The sequence below is a fragment of the Electrona antarctica genome (assembly GCF_951216825.1).
Source record: "Electrona antarctica genome assembly, chromosome: 17".
Lineage (NCBI taxonomy): Eukaryota > Metazoa > Chordata > Actinopteri > Myctophiformes > Myctophidae > Electrona > Electrona antarctica.
Genome location: NC_136798.1, coordinates 38,555,602 through 38,574,913, shown reverse-complemented (window position 1 = coordinate 38,574,913; position 19,312 = coordinate 38,555,602). Strand labels below are relative to the sequence as shown.

Here is a 19,312-nt window from a genome sequence, read left to right as displayed (position 1 = left end):
CGGTCTGGTTTATTAACCAGGCTACTTCAGACTTGGATGGTCAGAGCGGCGCGATTACATACAAAGTCAATGCAAAGACGAGAATTGCGCAAACGGGCACGGCGCGACCTGCCGCGGTACAAACTGGACGAACCGAGGCGAATATATATTCAGGTCTGAACGCAGCTTATCCGACACAAATTAACTAATCTTTCTCAGCTGTACAATTTCACTGGAGCGCGCAGCGCGCATATCTAACTGCATGATGATCAGTCATGATCTACACAGACAGCCGACTCCCGACCCAAACACTGAGTGAGGAGGTAAACTTGTTGTTTGATTAAACATGTGCCACGACAAATAGCTTCCAAAGCTTGTTATGTTTGCATCGAGGAGGTAGCCTATGTGTCCATACATGATGATCGGCCAACAAAAGACATTAATCTCCCTCCCAGTGAGTGAAGAGCACTGATGCCTGATTTATTATTCGTCGTACAAAGTGTTCCGTGCTGAAAATAGCTGATCTACAAGCTCACAACGCGTCGCGTCCGCGACGTGTTGTGAGCTTGTAGATCAGCTATTTTCAGCACGCGGAGATATGTAGGCTCTGAGAGCATTCAGAAAATTTTGCCTTCACAATAAAAGCATGCAGCTTTCACAAGTTGGCCCATGAAGACAAGGAAAATGATTAAGAATTCGGTGGCATTTCACATTGCAAAAGATTTTTTCCAAAATGTAAAAATATTATAATAAGGAATTCATTTGGATAATGGTAATGGAGATATTGTACAAATTGTCACTTTATTAATCCCAAAGGTTTGGACCGCATTTAATTTTCAACTCAAAACCTTAAACTGACTTTCTGTGTGTGGAATATAAATAGGTATTGCCTTTATTGACTGAGTGACTTTGGGTTGGGTTGAAACCATCTACAGTGTTTTGAAGTATAACCAGGTAGGTTGCTGTTTTTTACACAGTGACCTTTGTAGGGGGTTTTATGATTCAAACCTTTAATGGTGGAAACCACTACATAAATAAATGGCGCCCGATGTGGGGGCATGATAAGATCATGTATTAATACCACGCTATACAAAGAAAAAAATGGTGCTACCTAATTCGTGGTGGCGCTACCAAATGAAAAGGTAGGTGGCACCAGTGCTACCTGTGAAAAGGTTAGTCTGGAGCCCTGATCTGGGGATATAGACAATATAGATCCGGGGATGTTCGCTAGGCCAATTAGGCGCAACGTAAACATGTGCTTTCTCATGCCAAAAAAGCTTGTTACTTGCGCAAGCAGAGCACGCAAGTACTGTAATCAGCAAGTAGGCCATGTATTGCCTACTTGTGTGCAACGCGCAAGTTGGCACCTCCACAGAGTGCATTTCTAGTTTGACTTGATAAGTCCCGGAAAAGACAAGCTGTGGTTGGCCAGTAGTCACTCGACGTCCGCCTTCCCTGTGATACATGCCGCTCCAATGAACTGCAGCGGCCAATGAGGCATCTAGGCTGGGATCCGCGAGTAATTTCCGACGGAGCATTAGTCCGACATGATGCGCTGCTCCCGTGCTTGCGGTTATGGTTAGGTTAGCGTTTGAGGTAGGTTGTCGTCTGTCGGACCAATGACTAGTCTGAACTAAGTACTGCACCCATTTTGTGAGGACGTCAACATTTTAGGACTTTATGAATGACAAAACAACAAAACATTATGATTAACCCTATGTCAATGAGAAGGGGGGGGGGGGGGGGGAATCACACCCGTGTCATTCTGGCCAATGACAATTTGCGTCCTCACCGTCGTCTAATGTTTGTGTTTACACAAACACTAAGCTGAACACTAAGCCGGCATTCAAAAACACTCAAAGCTGGCCATTCATTGTCAATGGCCTTCAATGTTTGTGTCACAATGTTTGTGTTTACACAAACCCTCAAAGCTTGACATAGCGCCCCTCAAAAATAAGAAAAAGCGACTCAAAACGGCAGTGCCAATCCAATCCATTGTTATGCAACATTGAAAATCCCATAATGGCGACCAGGGAGGGAGACGCTCTCCAGTCGAGCTCTAAAGTATGCGTGAAAACAAGCTGTAGAATTGGAAAAGACGGCAGAATTGGAAGGCGGCCCCCCCTTTCCATATATGGCTGAGGGGCCAAGAGCCCCATCTAGTGTCAAACAACGGAAAACGGCCATGACGTACAATTTGCCAAGTGGCACTCTGGACATCAAAGCGTTTGTACGGCATTGGCTCCAAATTAGTCAATTTCTCTTTGTAATGCATTATTTGACTATTTGTTATGCCGTTCGTTTTGTTTTTTCTTTTCTTCTTGTTTTTCCTTTTGTTTTTGAGAGGCGATAGCCCCTCCTATGCCCAATGTGTGTTTGTGTGTACCCCATAGCGATGATTTGAGTAGCTGAGCACGGAATGCGAGGGCAAAAAGTGAAGACAGAAAAGTGCGGACGCCAACCATGATTGTCTGGAATGTGATGATGTATGATGATAAGCGCACACCTTACTTCACACAAGTGTGATTTGTTTTAACATGTACAGACAGTACAGCACTTTGGTGGACCTTTGGTCATTGTAATGTGCTTTATATATAAATAACGTTTGAGTTGAGAACCCCGTTGCAGATTCCTGTATCCGTGTCTATATCTATATGCCCACATAGTTCTGAGTCAACCGGATCTCCCTGTATTGTAGGTCTGCATTTGGCGGGTTGGCAGTTGGCGCTTCTCCGAGGCCGGACACGAACGGTTCTCAAAATATGTGAACTACGGACCGACACAGACGAGCAATAACCTCACCTTATCTCTCAAGACCCCCTTCCCAGTCAGATGGACAATTTTGAGTGTCTTCAATTTTGAGTGTCTCCAATTTTGAGTGTCTTCAATGTTTGTGTTAAATGGTAAATGGTAAATGGTGCATTTATATAGCGCCTTTATCCAAGGCGCTGTTACGCAATGTTTGTGTGAACACAAACATTGCGTAACACAAACAATGAAGACAAAGGTGAGGACGCAATTTGTGATTGGCCGGAATGAGATGATGTACGATGATAAGAGCACCCCTCACTTCACACGTGTGTGATTTAATTTGAAAAGAAAACGACTCTCACATGTGTGTGGAATTCTCTTGGGGTTTGAGAAAACGGCGACGTCACATTCCAAGAAGACAGCAGCCATGTTGCAGGGTGGAGGTGTGCTCTTGTTCGTCGCGTTGCAAACCGGACACTTCTTCTTTGCCTTGCGTCGCCACCACTTCTGCAGACAGGCTTTGCAGAAGCTGTGGCCACACGACAGCAGCACGGGATGCTTGAATAAGTCGTGGCACACGGAACAGGAGAAATCCTCTTCTGAAAAGGACACCTGGGAAGCCATGGTGGGTCTCCCGAGGTCGAGCTACTATAATTTCATAATTTTAAGAAAGAGCGGCAATAGATACTTTTCAAATGCTACGCAACTGTTACACTCATAAATTACACGCACGCATTTGTATTGACAACTGGACACAGAGGGCATGCGCAATGCGCATGCATAAAATGAGTAAATAGAGTGGCAAAGTGAGTTTAACGTTGTTGTTGTTCAATACAATCAGCGCCGGGATTCCTTCAAAATAGAAGCTTGGGGGGCCGGCCAACGTCAGGACTGGGTACAATACTATAGGATTACCGTGTTAACCCATTCAGGCCTGACGTCGAAATTAAAAAACAAATGTTTTCTAAATCATGACAATTTTCTGACAGATTTGAGGCACATTTTAACCATTTTTCAAAAATAGCAGACCTACAAGTTCATCTGGCGAGGGGGGAGGGGTTTACCCAGGCTACATATTAACTGTATATATGGTGATTTCGGGTGTGACAGTACAGTACAGTGACAGTACAGTACAGTAGAGGGTACAGTAGAGGGACCCCCACACGGTAACTGTCATTTCTCAACCGTTTCAGACTCGGGGCGGCTCGCCGGAATCGGGCCGGCACCCTGGGTGCGTTCCTGTGGGTCAGTACAGTGACAGTACAGTACAGTAGAGGGTACAGTAGAGGGACCCCCACACGGTAACTGTCATTTCTCACCCGTTTCGGACGCTGGGTGGCTCGCCGGAATCGGCCCGGCACCCTGGGTGCGTTCCTGTGGGTGTGGAACTTCCGCCCCACCCCCACACGGAGTTGCACCACCCACTTCGCACGGGTGTGATTTTCTATTGGCATTAAAATGAGGAATTAAACATATGAATAGTGCAGGTAGAAGGCACAATCCACTGTTAATTAGGGTGGCCATAAGTAGCCTGGTTAATAAACCAGACCGAATCAGCCGTTGGCAAAAAAAAATTGCCTACCAGCGGATTACGGTCTGGCGAGGCTCAGTAGCACGCCTCTTTCCTACAACCGAGAACAGGTCGGACCAATCGGGACACGGTATGCAATATGGGCGGGCTTTGGTACAGTGACGTTCAATGCTTGAGACTTTTGACTGACAGTAGCTCTGACCAATTGCGTCAAAGAGAAAATGTTTGAACCCGCCCCCCGGGAAATGAAATCCAAGTGGAGCCAGCCCAGACTAATATACCGCGACAGTGTTGTGTGATATTAGTCTGGTTTATTAGCCAGGCTAGGCCATAAGAGGGTTAAGTTCGCTATAAACACAACACGAGATATCCGTCTAAACACCTGAACGTGGCCAGAGCGCTCCGTCTCACACACACACACACACACACACAACATTCAGTGGCTCTTGTGAGCTCCGGAGAAACTACAAGTTCAAAAAGCTTCATTCAAGCATTCTCTCTCTCAGTAGAAAGAAAACGTTGCGACTATGATAACTCATATGCCCACATATGAAGTTCTGAGTCAACCGGATCTCAGGCGCGCGTGAAGAGCACTGTCGCATCCCGCCCGCAAGATAGATAAGAGCACTGTCGCATCCCGCCCGCAAGATAGATAAGAGCACCGTCGCATCCCGCCCGCAAGATAGATAAGAGCACTGTCGCATCCCGCCCGCAAGATAGATAAGAGCACTGTCGCATCCCGCCCGCAAGATAGATAAGAGCACTGTCGCATCCCGCCCGCAAGATAGATAAGAGCACCGTCGCATCCCGCCCGCAAGATAGATAAGAGCACTGTCGCATCCCGCCCGCAAGATAGATAAGAGCACCGTCGCATCCCGCCCGCAAGATAGATAAGAGCACTGTCGCATCCCGCCCGCAAGATAGATAAGAGCACTGTCGCATCCCGCCCGCAAGATAGATAAGAGCACCGTCGCATCCCACCCGCAAGATAGATAAGAGCACTGTCGCATCCCGCCCGCAAGATAGATAAGAGCACTGTCGCATCCCGCCCGCAAGATAGATAAGAGCACTGCCGCATCCCGCCCGCAAGATAGATAAGAGCACTGTCGCATCCCGCCCGCAAGATAGATAAGAGCACTGTCGCATCCCGCCCGCAAGATAGATAAGAGCACTGTCGCATCCCGCCCGCAAGATAGATAAGAGCACCGTCGCATCCCGCCCGCAAGATAGATAAGAGCACCGTCGCATCCCGCCAGCAAGATAGATAAGAGCACTGTCGCATCCCACCCGCAAGATAGATAAGAGCACTGTCGCATCCCGCCCGCAAGATGGATAAGAGCACTGTCGCATCCCACCCGCAAGATAGATAAGAGCACTGTCGCATCCCGCCCGCAAGATAGATAAGAGCACCGTCGCATCCCGCCCGCAAGATAGATAAGAGCACTGTCGCATCCCGCCCGCAAGATAGATAAGAGCACTGTCGCATCCCGCCCACAAGATAGATAAGAGCACCGTCGCATCCCGCCCGCAAGATAGATAAGAGCACTGTCGCATCCCGCCCGCAAGATAGATAAGAGCACTGTCGCATCCCGCCCGCAAGATAGATAAGAGCACCGTCGCATCCCGCCCGCAAGATAGATAAGAGCACCGTCGCATCCCGCCCGCAAGATAGATAAGAGCACTGTCGCATCCCGCCAGCAAGATAGATAAGAGCACCGTCGCATCCCGCCCGCAAGATAGATAAGAGCACTGTCGCATCCCGCCCGCAAGATAGATAAGAGCACCGTCGCATCCCGCCCGCAAGATAGATAAGAGCACTGTCGCATCCCGCCCGCAAGATAGATAAGAGCACTGTCGCATCCCGCCCGCAAGATAGATAAGAGCACTGTCGCATCCCGCCCGCAAGATAGATAAGAGCACTGTCGCATCCCGCCCGCAAGATAGATAAGAGCACCGTCGCATCCCGCCCGCAAGATAGATAAGAGCACTGCCGCATCCCGCCCGCAAGATAGATAAGAGCACCGTCGCATCCCGCCCGCAAGATAGATAAGAGCACTGTCGCATCCCGCCCGCAAGATAGATAAGAGCACTGTCGCATCCCGCCCGCAAGATAGATAAGAGCACTGTCGCATCCCGCCCGCAAGATAGATAAGAGCACCGTCGCATCCCGCCAGCAAGATAGATAAGAGCACTGCCGCATCCCGCCCGCAAGATAGATAAGAGCACCGTCGCATCCCGCCCGCAAGATAGATAAGAGCACTGCCGCATCCCGCCCGCAAGATAGATAAGAGCACCGTCGCATCCCGCCCGCAAGATAGATAAGAGCACCGTCGCATCCCGCCCGCAAGATAGATAAGAGCACCGTCGCATCCCGCCCGCAAGATAGATAAGAGCACTGTCGCATCCCGCCCGCAAGATAGATAAGAGCACCGTCGCATCCCGCCCGCAAGATAGATAAGAGAATTGTAAAACATCCGCTGACTTTTGTCGCATGTGCTGCGTTTCCCTATTACGCCAGGGCTCCACCGGACGCGTTGCGTCTCCGTCGCGTGCGTCAAAAAACGCACCGGTTCAATTTTAATGCACGCGTCTCGCGTCTCCGTCAACGCAACGCGGGCAGTGGAGCCACCCTTCATTGATTAAAAAGGGAACATTCCCTGACGGTGACGGAGACGCAACGCTGACGCGCCCGGTGGAGCCCTGGTGTAAGTCGCTGACCGAACGCTGGAAGGAGACCTTCGAATTATCAGGTTGTGCGCTCGTCTGCAGCTTTCTGGTGGAGCCGTTGCCCCCGCAACAAGACTACAGATAAGCGGTTGAAGATGGATGGATGGATTAACACTGGCATGTGTGCATTGGCCTTCAGTGGGTTTACCAGTAGAGTGGGCGTGGCCTTTAGTGTGTTTACCAGTAGAGTGGGCGTGTCTTTTAGTGTGTTTACCAGTAGAGTGGGCGTGGCCTTTAGTGTGACAGTTTACCGGTAGAGTGGCCGTGGTCAGTTGGCTCCTCCTTCACTCGGGTGGCGGCAGGCGCGATCATCGATGACGACAGCGAGGAGGCGGGGCCAGAGGAGGAGGCGGAGCTGCTCCAGCCCTCCCGCGACGTCTCGTAGATGGGGCTCAGCTGGGGCGTGGCGCCGCCAGCGGGGGCGGAGCCAGGCTGAGGAGGCGGAGTCTTCTTGTCGCAGGGAGGTTGGCTCGCCGCTGCATGCGAGCTGTGGCTCTCCGTCAGCCCTCCCTGGGAAGCTACGCACAAAGACAAAAACACCTTATATATTACCTCCATATTCCAACTTTTGGCGGGTTTGTTTTGAGCTTGTAGATCTGCAACTTTTTGAATTTGAATCCGGAAAAGTTTTCTGTGGGGACTGCGGATGTAAATTAGCATCATTGCATCGGTGCATTTACATTGCATTGTTAAATGGCGGACACCTTTAGAGTTTGAAAGCCAGAGAAGCAAGAAGTGAATATTTGCTATGCAACGGTTCCCGCAAATGTTATTTAATTCACCCAAATCGTTTTCGCGATATGCGGTGCAAATCAAGCTCGTTTTGAGCCAAAAAGAAGGATCCGAGATGTTACGATTCTAAATACTGCGTTCCCATAGACAGCATAAACCAGGGGAATGTTCATTTCTGGGGGTTTTTCGAACCTCTCTCTCTACTGGTACTCATGAGTCACACACAAACATAGGTTAACACGGACATTGCTGTTCCTTGGAGTGGTTGCACCACTCAAAAAAAAAGGCATCAAAAAGGCGAAGTCGGCGCAGAGGGCGTCTGGACCAAGAGGCGCTAAAAGGCGATATTGGCAGAAAATGAGTAAACCTGTTGTGTGTGGCGTGCGGGCTGGCCTCTGGCTTGCAGCCCTGCTGCATGGAGTCGACGCCATCTTGGCAGCCGCGGCGAAGTCGCAGGTGTTGTCAGGAATGGAGAACACGGTCTTGTTCTGGTAGCTGTTCACCGTCATCTCCTCACTCAGAGACTCTGTCCTCTCTGGAAAACTCTGGAGGGAGAGAGAGAGAGAGAGAGAGAGATCAATGTGTATTGATCACTGCGACTTATCAAGACTATCTTATCGACCTACTAATGCAGGGTAGTCTGGGAGCCTACTGGCTGTGATTAGGAAACACGGAAGTGGCCGCGCTGCTCCGTGCTTGCGGTTACGTTTAGGGTTAGGGTATGAGGAGGGTTGTCGTTCTCAGTAGGCTCCCAGCATGTGCAGTAGGTCGATAAGATAGTCTTGAAAAGTAACCTACTGGTGATTATCGGTTGATTTTCACTCGAAACCGCTAGTAAAAAGAAAGAAAGCCCCGGGGCTTCCCCTCCCCTACTGGCCTTCGGGGCGAGGCTTCCCTCTAGGGCTGACACGATTAATCGACGATCGATCGATATGCACGGGAAATAAAAAATCGAATAGTCTTTTTTTTTTTTAAGCGGACGCTTTTGGTCCGCGAGCCATGCTGCATGTTGGCGCCTCGCAGACCTCGCAACGCCTCCTCCCCTCTCCCCCCCTCACTCGTGGTAACAACAAGGAAGTCAACAAGAACAGCTGCAGCCTGCAGTCATGCCGCGCCCAAAATAAATCAAAAGTGTAGAATCCCTGATTCTGGATAGAATCAGGGATTCTATCCATCCCTGATTCCCTGCCACTACAACCCCTTCGGAACGCATCTTCTCCAAAGCGGGATTTATTGTCTCTTTTCTGCACTAATCTGTACGGTAACTAACTATAATATTGCACTCTCAGAGACGCTTTTTAGGTTGTGCGAACGGCCAGGGCCTCACGGAGTCTCTCTCTCGCAAATTAAGAAGGTTGATCACAAAGTTAGTGTGCTACTTTGATGGGAATGCGACGCGACCTGCCTGGGTGCTGTGCGAACAGTGAATCATTATATAGTTTCTTACCTTGTGGCTCGTGCTGGTTTGAAGAAAGAAGAATTATAGGCATAATCCAATTATAATCCAAGGTTATGTCATATTATTAAAGTAGGCTAAGTAAACTTTAAGAAGAGCTGGTCAGTGAGAAGCTGCTCCGCTCTGCGAATTGATCTGACCTATATTTGCGCAACTGACTGGCATTTGGTAGCCTAGTAATTATACTTATTTGGCAGCACCTGCAATTCAGTAACCTACAGGCCTACACATTTCAAAAGGCTTTCATATGCTATTAATATTTTTTCTAATAAGGTTTGTCCATAGATAGAAATGTGATAATCTTTGTATAGTTTTGGATATTAATTAATTAATTATTAAAGCACAGGGCCTCGCACACTTGCGTGTGCTGTTTTCACAAAGCCTCTGAGTTTATTTCAGTTATAAATGCAAAATGCCGTTCGTCGTCTGTGTGCTGTGCTGCTTTGGATTATATCTTTTTTATTTGAGAGGTAATGCCTGTGTCAGGCAGTTTTATTTAATGTTGACTTGTCGGATGTTTTATTGTAAGCCTAATTATTTGTGCGTCACTGCTTTCATGAAGGCTGCTACAATGGGGCGGATTGGGTGAAAGCAACAATTGTTGCTTATTGTTAAATAAAATATTTGAGACCAATCCAAGCATGCGTTTCTCTCTGCTATATCGTTGTTTTATTTATTTTAAGCCGGGGCTCCACCGGGCGCGTCAGCGTCGCGTCTCCGTCACCGTCAGAGAATGTTCCACGCGACGGAGACGCAACGCGTCCGGTGGAGCCCTGGCGTAATTCATTGTGCGTCACTGCTCGCCTCGCACGCACCCACCCCCCCCCCCCCCCCGCGTAATTCATTGTGCGTCACTGCTCGCCTCGCCTCGGACCCCCAACCACCACCCCTCCCCCCCCCCCCCCCGATGAAGCGTCGACGATTGATCGTGATTCGTTTCGAAGCGTCGTCAGCCCTACTTCCCTCCCCACATTTCTGGCAGAAGCCAATAAGCCATTGACGGCTGTTTTGACCCATCTTCTCCGGAAGCTTGCCTTACATGTTGCCTCCCCCCCCCTTTTTTTTACTGACGCCCCATAGCCGGAGGGGGCGGTCCCGGGTGGGAGTCTACTACGTACCTGTGGGAGGTGCTGCGGGGTGGGACCGGCTGCGCCCGCCTGCTGGGACCTCCTGAGCAGCATCACTTGCATCTCCTGCTCCACCTGAGCTTGTCTCTCTGAGGAGGGAACACACACACACACACACACACACACACACACACACACACACACACACACACACACACACACACACACACACACACACACACACACACACACACACACACACACACACACACACACACACACACACACACACACACACACACACACACACACACACACACACACACACACACACACACACACACACACACACACAAAGTCTATTTCAGAATGCTTTATTGACATGATAAAATATGTTAAACATTGGTAAAGCGTACATGTAGCGTAAAACAAGTCGTACCATTACGTATACAGGTGAATAAACGCAGTTTATAGTTAAGGGACGCAATAAAGCAACGACCTCTGCATCCACGGGATGCACTACTGTGCTCAGCATGTACAGTAAAAATAATACCCGTAAAAAAAATAATCTTCTTCTGTTTTCTACATGAATATAACCACATTATAACCATATAAAATGGGATTTAAATGCTGCAATTTGTAAGAATGACAAAATATGACTCTTAACGTCGCTGAAGTGGGACTCATCAAAATGTCCCTGGGACTCATCTAAAATACCATCCCTGCATCCCGGGACTCATTACATTGAAAACCTATTTATATCACTGTACATCCTAACAATAACGAACAAACAAACAATGCAAATAAGTGAATAACAGACAATGAAGTCAGATATATCCCGACTCTGATATTTCAAACTTATCGGAAGGCTTGCGTCACAGCAGGGGACGTTTGGTAGGCCATTCAGAGCGAGACTCACAGAGGGAATTGCTTTTGCAATGTAAATGTTTGTTTCCACATGCCAATAAAGCTCCTTTGAATTGAATTTAAGTCAAGGGAAAAGACGCGCTGCGATTGGCCTTCAGCACTTCAGCCTCCCTGGCGGAAATAACCTGGCTAAACTCAGGCTACAGTAGTATACCTGCCACTTGGCGATTCTTTCCGTCAAAGAAGCGCTGGGCTCTCAGCTCCTCGAAGCTGACCTCCCCCGCCACGTCCTTCAGCTGCCCCCTGCAGTACATGGAGCGCTCGTTGTCTCCGCCCCTTTCCTCAAGCCCCGCCTCCTCGAGCCCCACCTCCTCCAAGGAACTGCGGCAGACAAAGTGCATTACGTTGCAGTCGAGTGGGGAAAACCTTCTACAAGCTCATAACGGGACGCATTTGCAACGCGTTGTGAGCTTGTAGATCTGCCGTTCTCACTACTGTCGCATGACGGTAGGGCATTGATTTACAAAATATGGATAAAAAAAAATGGATACACGAGATTTCTGCCTGATACTGACAATATCATCTATGTTGGTTGTGTGACATTGACGCATGATTAAACTCAGGGCTTTAAGGAGAGAAAAAAAAAAAGGACAGTCAAAATTATATTTACAAGATTACTGTCCTAAAATGGTTACATTATCACAATTCAAATGTAGTCGAGCAAGATGTGTACACCTGTACGGTAGGCCGGGGAACTTCAACTCACTTTGTGTGTGTGTGTGTGTGTGTGTGTGTGTGTGTGTGTGTGTGTGTGTGTGCGCACAGCTATAAAAAACACCAGATGATGTTGTTGAGGACAGTAGAGAAGTGACCATTTTGGTAAGTGGCAGCATGTAGATTTGACCACAGTCTGGAAGATTACCTTTGTTTGTTTTCGAGAATTTCGTGTTAAATGTGAACGCAAATAAAGATTATAAATGCATGGATTAAAGCAAAAATGCAATATTACGAAAAAAAGGGTGTACGGCCAAGATCTAATGTGCGATAGTTATGCTTTAGCTATTGAAAAATTGCAGATCTACAAGCTCGTAGCGCGCCACCGAGTGGCGCGCTACGAGCTTGTAGGTCTGCTATTTTTTAAAAACCGAAGAACGACTGACATAGAAACATAGCTTTTTCAGAAAACTGTCAGGATGTAGAAGACATTTTTAGAATCTGATCTCAGGTCAAAATGGGTTAACACAATGTAAAATGACGTTTTAGGAATTTCTTTGTTCCTGATGTTCTACATACAGTACAGCCAACCAGGTGAAGAAATCACACATTGAGGCTTTAACTAGGGATGTCCCGATATATCGTTTCCGATTCGATCCCGCTACCACAATCTCTGTGTTAGCCGATACCGAATACCGATACCAGTGTTGTGATCTCGTGTTGTGTTTATAGCTATCTAGCTAGCTATATATCTCGTGTTGTGTTTATAGCTATCTAGCTAGCTATATATATATATATCTCGTGTTGTGTTTATAGCTATCTAGCTAGCTATATATATTAGAGCTGGGACTCGATTAAAAATTTTAATCTAATTAATCAGAGGCTTTGTAGTTAATTAATCTCGATTAATCGCATTTTAATCGCATATCATTATTTGACCCGAGAACAGTGAGAAAGCTATTTTTTAAATGGATTTTGGTATACTAGTGAATCAATGAATAGTGAATACATAAGTTTAAGCAATAAAACATTGTTTTTGTAGTAATAATAGGGGTAATAAATTATAATAATATCTCAAATGTAATAATTTATATAAAGCTTTTCTGAGTACAAAAAAATGCTTTACAAGGGGGACATGATAAATCAAAAACAACTTTATTAGAGGAAAAACACTAAGGAATTAAATAGATGAAATAGCTGGGGAAAGCAATATTGAAGGTTTGGATGGTGGGGGCATGTCTCTGAGTGTTTGGGGAATGCATTCCACAGGGTTGGGGGGGGGGGGCTTGGTGCAGCAAAGTGACATGACCATAACAAAGCACCTCTGTGTTTCTTCCGTGGACATACAGTAACAGCCATTAACAGATTTTACATTTTATTTGGCCATAACCGTTTAGTTAGAAACCATGTCATCTGGTCGGGTCCTTGAATTGCTACTGGTAGTTGGAATGACGTTAGCTCTGATCCATAGTGTTAGAAGGAGGAAAGTAGGCTTTCACATATTTTTTTGTGCTAAAAACGAGGGGCTGCACAGCCTGCACTTCCGTGGGTGTGAGGGGAAAGGATCAAATTAAGTACCATAGAACTCCTGAGTCCTAACTACGCTAAGGACCAGAGCTACTGTTGTTGACGTTAGCTTCCAGGCTAGGCTCGGTGCAACATGTTTCGCATCGAGCCGATACTGGAGGCTTGACGAGGTGCGGTCTTCGGTGATATGCGAATTCTTTATTGAATAATTGCACACAACTGTGCTGTAATCCACGCTATCATCGGATAGCCTTTTAAATCCTATTTCCAATCCACGGGGACAAGCAAAGTGATCTCAGCGGCTTCCCCCGGTCTGGTGAACTATCTGGTGGTGTTATTGTTCCCCCAATGCTGCTGGGGCATACCATTCTAAAGGGGGGTGGTTTCCACTCCCTGTAACAACGGACACTTCACTCGGTGAACTGGGTGGTGCGCCGGTCCATCTGAAAACTGTCCAGTGACAACGTTCCGCGGTGAAAAAAATAGTGCGATTAAAATGCGTTAATTTTTTTAACGCGTTAATTTTTCTGTAGTTAATTAATCTCAATTAACGCGTTAAAGTCCCGGCCCTAATATATATATATATATCTCGTGTTGTGTTTATAGCAGACTCCTCACTGAAATGTGCACTTGGAGTTTGGGCAACTCCAAAGCAAACTCCACATGCCCCAACATTGTATTTACCTGCCATAGTGTCAACCCCTTACCCCTGTGCCGGGGTAAATAACCAAAAATGGCTTGTACTAGATGGGCTATTTTCTCAGCAAGATGCTTCCATAGAAGACATGCTGGCTTCTATGGGACTCAAATGACTGAAATCAGTCGTGGCGACTGAGAACTTCAATCCATGTAAGTGTGTGTGTGTGTGTGTGTGTGTGTGTGTGTGTTACCCAGCAGGTTGTGTGTATGTAGACTCCGGCCTCATGTCTTCATACACTGTAAAAGGAACCGACAGCCGCTCCTCCATCTCAATGCTCCCCCCGCTGGACGCCTGCAGAACAACAACGGCACAACTCATTTAAACACATTGGTCCTCATTCACAACGGCGTTTACGCTCATAAAGTGACGTTACGTGAGCGGACAGGCATTTACGTGGATTCCCACATTACGTGGGAAGTCATGAACTTGAACGTGAACTTGACGGTGACGTTGTTTGGTCGGAAACTCCACTAAAAGCTGCGCCAGCTCAGAGGGTCGTGTACTGCTTGCGTAGATTTATTCAGAAGGCTTTAGTCTTCATGCTGACTCAATTAAAAGACCCCAAATCTCAGATAAAATATGTAGGCATGTGTCCAAAACATTGGTCAGCACATAAAACATGATAGCTTATATAAAAGCCAAGTATCACTTGTATGCCTAAATGCATGCATTCTAGAGGCAGGTTAGCCTAGAGTCCCATACAGAAACTGCCCCTGCAAGCCTGACACCTTTTTATTTATTTATTAGGATATTTCTAGCATGCGCGATTGCGCTGCTCACTTGACAGCTTTCTACTCGCAGTGCAACGCGTCGTGAGCTTGTAGATTGGCTCTCGCGGACTCGCGCTGCATGTTAAAAAACAAACTCACAATTATAATAAGAACATACACTTATCTGCATTCTGCACTGTACGAATCCAACGTTGTTTAGTGTAGTAATGTCTGCAGTATAGGCCTATTTAAATTGTTTCGTTATGGAGCTCCTTTGAGTCAGTCTGACTGTCGGTGTGTGTGCATGTGTGTGTGTGTGTGTGTGCGTGTGTGGGGGTAATTAGCCCTATATAAAAAAATAGAAGACCACATTAGCCTATTTGAATGAATGGCATCAGCGTGTTTGAAAGTCGGCCAGTCATATCATAGTTTTAAGCCAGCTCACCTCCACTCGCGCTTGTTCACAAACATGACGGACAGACAGACAAGAAAGGCTGTTGATGATGATTATTATTACCACCACTGTAACTCGCTGATCAGCATGTTGACAGAGACTCGGCCAATTCAAGTTTCACGTAGGCCTAAATGCCTTTGCTGCAAGCACCTATCTGCCTCCATTTGCGTCGTGGTATTAATTTATAATAATGTACCTATATTGATCACATGCGGACGCCACACAGAATAGCCAACTCTTACCTGCAGCTGAGGAAACATACAACGTAGTTGGATCGGATGAAATATAGCCTTTAGTCCAAACCCCACAAGAAAAAAAAGAAAGAAAATATGTCCTCTGTCCATACATGTCCATATATTTGCTTTCCAAATCCGACAGTGCAGTAGACTAATCAATAGGGCCTTTTATCATTGCCGAGTTTTAATATAGCATTTGGTCGTGTGGTGAACAGTACAAATTAACTTCTTTCTCATTATGTGAAAGTAACTGTAACATCAGTTAACTTATTAACGTTCTGACATTTAACAAGGAGTGAAGCAATGCGTGCCAAGTTTCGTTTATAATTATATACATAAACTCGCGCTGTTTGCTTGAAGATCTGTCCGTGCAGAGACCCGCCTGTCAAAATTAACTGCTCTACAAGCTCATCGCAGCTGTTGTATATAATTTAAAACTTGGGAATCCTCTGTGCAGTCTATGATGACGTATTTCGATATTTCCTGTTGCCTTATATGGTCGTGGATGTTCCATCAAACCAGGCGACACCAGGCGAATCGCTTGGAAAAAATGCGGAAAGGATACACTTGGCGATACGCACAAATGAAGTGATTACACCTGGTTCTCTGAATAACACGGGACTTAACCGTAGTGTGATCGGACGGATTTTCCGCTATCTATACGCATGACCTTTACGCTTCCGTTACACTATGGCGTGTTTCTCCTTTGTGAATGAGGACCATACAGTATGAGACCTGGAATGCATCCGTGTCACTTTAGCTTTAAGTTTGACCACTTTTAACCATGATTTTAAACGTTAGCTATTGAAAAATGGCAGATGTACAAGCTCATGAGCTCTGCTGTTTTGGAACAATCGTGAAAATGTGTGCAAAACTTTTAATACATTCTTTCACAACAAACGATTTTAACTCATATCTTTGCTTCGTCCCTGGAACAGAGTATTTTGAAATGGGGGGGGGTCTGCAGCGAAATACATATCATTCTGGGGGTCCTTGACATGAACAAGTTTGAGAACCACTGACATAGAAACATACGTTTCAGAAAACTGAATCTGGTCTTAGGTCTCTGTTTTAAACCACAATTCAGATGGGGGGGGGGGGGGGGGGGGGGGTGACGAGAACAGATCAATGGAAGGTTGCTTGACATGACATTTTGAGAATTACTGGCTCTACGTACCTGTGGACAGTGCCTGGGAGCACTGGATGGAACGTCCAGAGTATTCGCAGTCTGCGAAAACACAAGAGGAAAGGACGTTTAAACTAAACTGCCATGGGGACGCGGCTCATCCTTTTTTTTTCTCCCCAGATTGTGACTGACTGACTGACTGACGATTGATTGTATTTGTCACAACGTATTACTTCTGGGACAGTCAATCAACTTTATTGTGAGGTGAGAAAGAAGTTTATGCACGCTATGTGTTTGCAGCTCGAGGAGCAAAAAGAAAATGGAAAACAAAAAAAAACAAAAAAAAGAGCACAAAAAAGCCTGGAAATGGCAGCATTACAATCTATATCCCGTCATTTAAGGAGGTCCTAGATCATATTATTAAGGACCCGTTAAGTGCAAAACTTTAACAGGGAGCTCGACGGACTGATGGAGCTAGATGTCTTCCGTGTGTGTATGTGTGTGTGTGCGTGCGTGCGTGCGTGCTACGACGCCATCAACGCCTGCCAAAATACACTTTAGTCGACAAACTCATCTGTAGATTTAGTCATCAAACGAAATCTTATCATATTTAGCCAACTAAAACTAGACACTAAAACATCTCAGATGACTAGTAAAATGGGACTAAAACTATATGAAAATGTATTCAAAAGGACCATGACTAAAACCAAAATCAACAGCATCCTGACCTGTTCTGGGGCCGTAGCTCGTCGTCGTGCCGAGTCCCCGTCGCGCGTCGTGACGGTTCTGCCGGGGCTTACACTCCTCGAACCTGACACCATGAGTAGGACACATACACAGGGCTGTCACCATGAGTAGGACACATACACAGGGCTGTCACCATGAGTAGGACACATACACAGGGCTGTCACCATGAGTAGGACACATACACAGGGCTGTCACCATGAGTAGGACACGTACACAGGGCTGTCACCATGAGTAGGACACGTACACAGGGCTGTCACCATGAGTAGGACACATACACAGGGCTGTCACCATGAGTAGGACACATACACAGGGCTGTCACCATGAGTAGGACACATACACAGGGCTGTCACCATGAGTAGGACACATACACAGGGCTGTCACCATGAGTAGGACACGTACACAGGGCTGTCACCATGAGTAGGACACATACACAGGGCTGTCACCATGAGTAGGACACATACACAGGGCTGTCACCATGAGTAGGACACATACACAGGGCTGTCACCATGAGTAGGACACATACACAGGGCTGTCACCATGAGTAGGACACGTACACAGGGCTGTCACCATGAGTAGGACACGTACACAGGGCTGTCACCATGAGTAGGACACATACACAGGGCTGTCACCATGAGTAGGACACATACACAGGGCTGTCACCATGAGTAGGACACATACACAGGGCTGTCACCATGAGTAGGACACATACACAGGGCTGTCACCATGAGTAGGACACGTACACAGGGCTGTCACCATGAGTAGGACACATACACAGGGCTGTCACCATGAGTAGGACACGTACACAGGGCTGTCACCATGAGTAGGACACATACACAGGGCTGTCACCATGAGTAGGACACATACACAGGGCTGTCACCATGAGTAGGACACATACACAGGGCTGTCACCATGAGTAGGACACATACACAGGGCTGTCACCATGAGTAGGACACATACACAGGGCTGTCACCATGAGTAGGACACGTACACAGGGCTGTCACCATGAGTAGGACACATACACAGGGCTGTCACCATGAGTAGGACACATACACAGGGCTGTCACCATGAGTAGGACACGTACACAGGGCTGTCACCATGAGTAGGACACATACACAGGGCTGTCACCATGAGTAGGACACATACACAGGGCTGTCACCATGAGTAGGACACATACACAGGGCTGTCACCATGAGTAGGACACATACACAGGGCTGTCACCATGAGTAGGACACGTACTGTATGCACATTTAAGGTGGCCTTACACTAGCCGATTTTTTTCAATCTGAAATCTGATAGCACCACACACTACAGGATAATCGGAGCGGGGCAGAGCAAATATCAAACAGTCTTGATGTTGATCGGGCCGATCCCGATCGCGCTTTGAGCGGTCGGGCACCCCCCGAGCGTCAAAAATGCCCGATTATCGGCTAGTGTAAGGCCACCTTTAGGGGAGAATATCTCAACTGTTGTTGGCTAATATGACCCCAGGGAACAACTTGGGAACTATGAGAAATTCTCTATCCGGGGTGAAATACCCCCAAAAAATGACCACGGCCTTTTTAACCCATTTTGACCTCACGTCAAAAAGAATATATATATATATATATATATATATATATATATATATCTTCTGATATATTCAAAGATTTGTGCCGCATTTTTACGATTTTTCAAAAATAGCAGACCTACAAGCTCGTAGCGCGCCACTCGGTGGCACGCTATGAGCTTGTAGATCTGCTATTTTTCAATAGCTAAAGTATAACATAAATTAGGCGGGAACCAAAAGGGGTTCCCGCCTAAAATGGGTTAAAATAACCGCAACTTCAAACATGGCTCCATCTTCTAAACCGTTGGTGGTACAGAAGTTCTGAGGTGCTCAGAAGACTCATGTTTGAATACTCAATAGACCATATATGCACACGGCGGTCATCTTGTCATTAAGTAAATGGCAAGTTGGCAACTTGCTGCAATTTACCATTGACAGCACA

The 19,312-nt window shown here is 46.8% G+C and overlaps 1 protein-coding gene across 2 annotated transcripts in view; it reads right to left on the bottom strand.

Annotated features, from left to right (window-relative positions):
* LOC306940815 (mitotic checkpoint serine/threonine-protein kinase BUB1 beta-like) overlaps positions 1–19,312 on the bottom strand; it is a 42,288-nt gene that overhangs the window by 11,558 nt on the left and 11,418 nt on the right. For both annotated transcript variants that reach the window (XM_079526027.1, XM_079526028.1), the window contains exons 7-13: positions 17,306–17,388; positions 16,629–16,679; positions 14,242–14,342; positions 11,325–11,491; positions 10,295–10,392; positions 8,088–8,265; positions 7,240–7,506 (exon numbers count right to left, since the gene is read on the bottom strand). In XM_079526027.1, the coding sequence (XP_079382153.1) occupies positions 7,240–7,506; positions 8,088–8,265; positions 10,295–10,392; positions 11,325–11,491; positions 14,242–14,342; positions 16,629–16,679; positions 17,306–17,388 (945 nt within the window). The remainder of the gene's footprint in view (positions 1–7,239; positions 7,507–8,087; positions 8,266–10,294; positions 10,393–11,324; positions 11,492–14,241; positions 14,343–16,628; positions 16,680–17,305; positions 17,389–19,312) is intronic.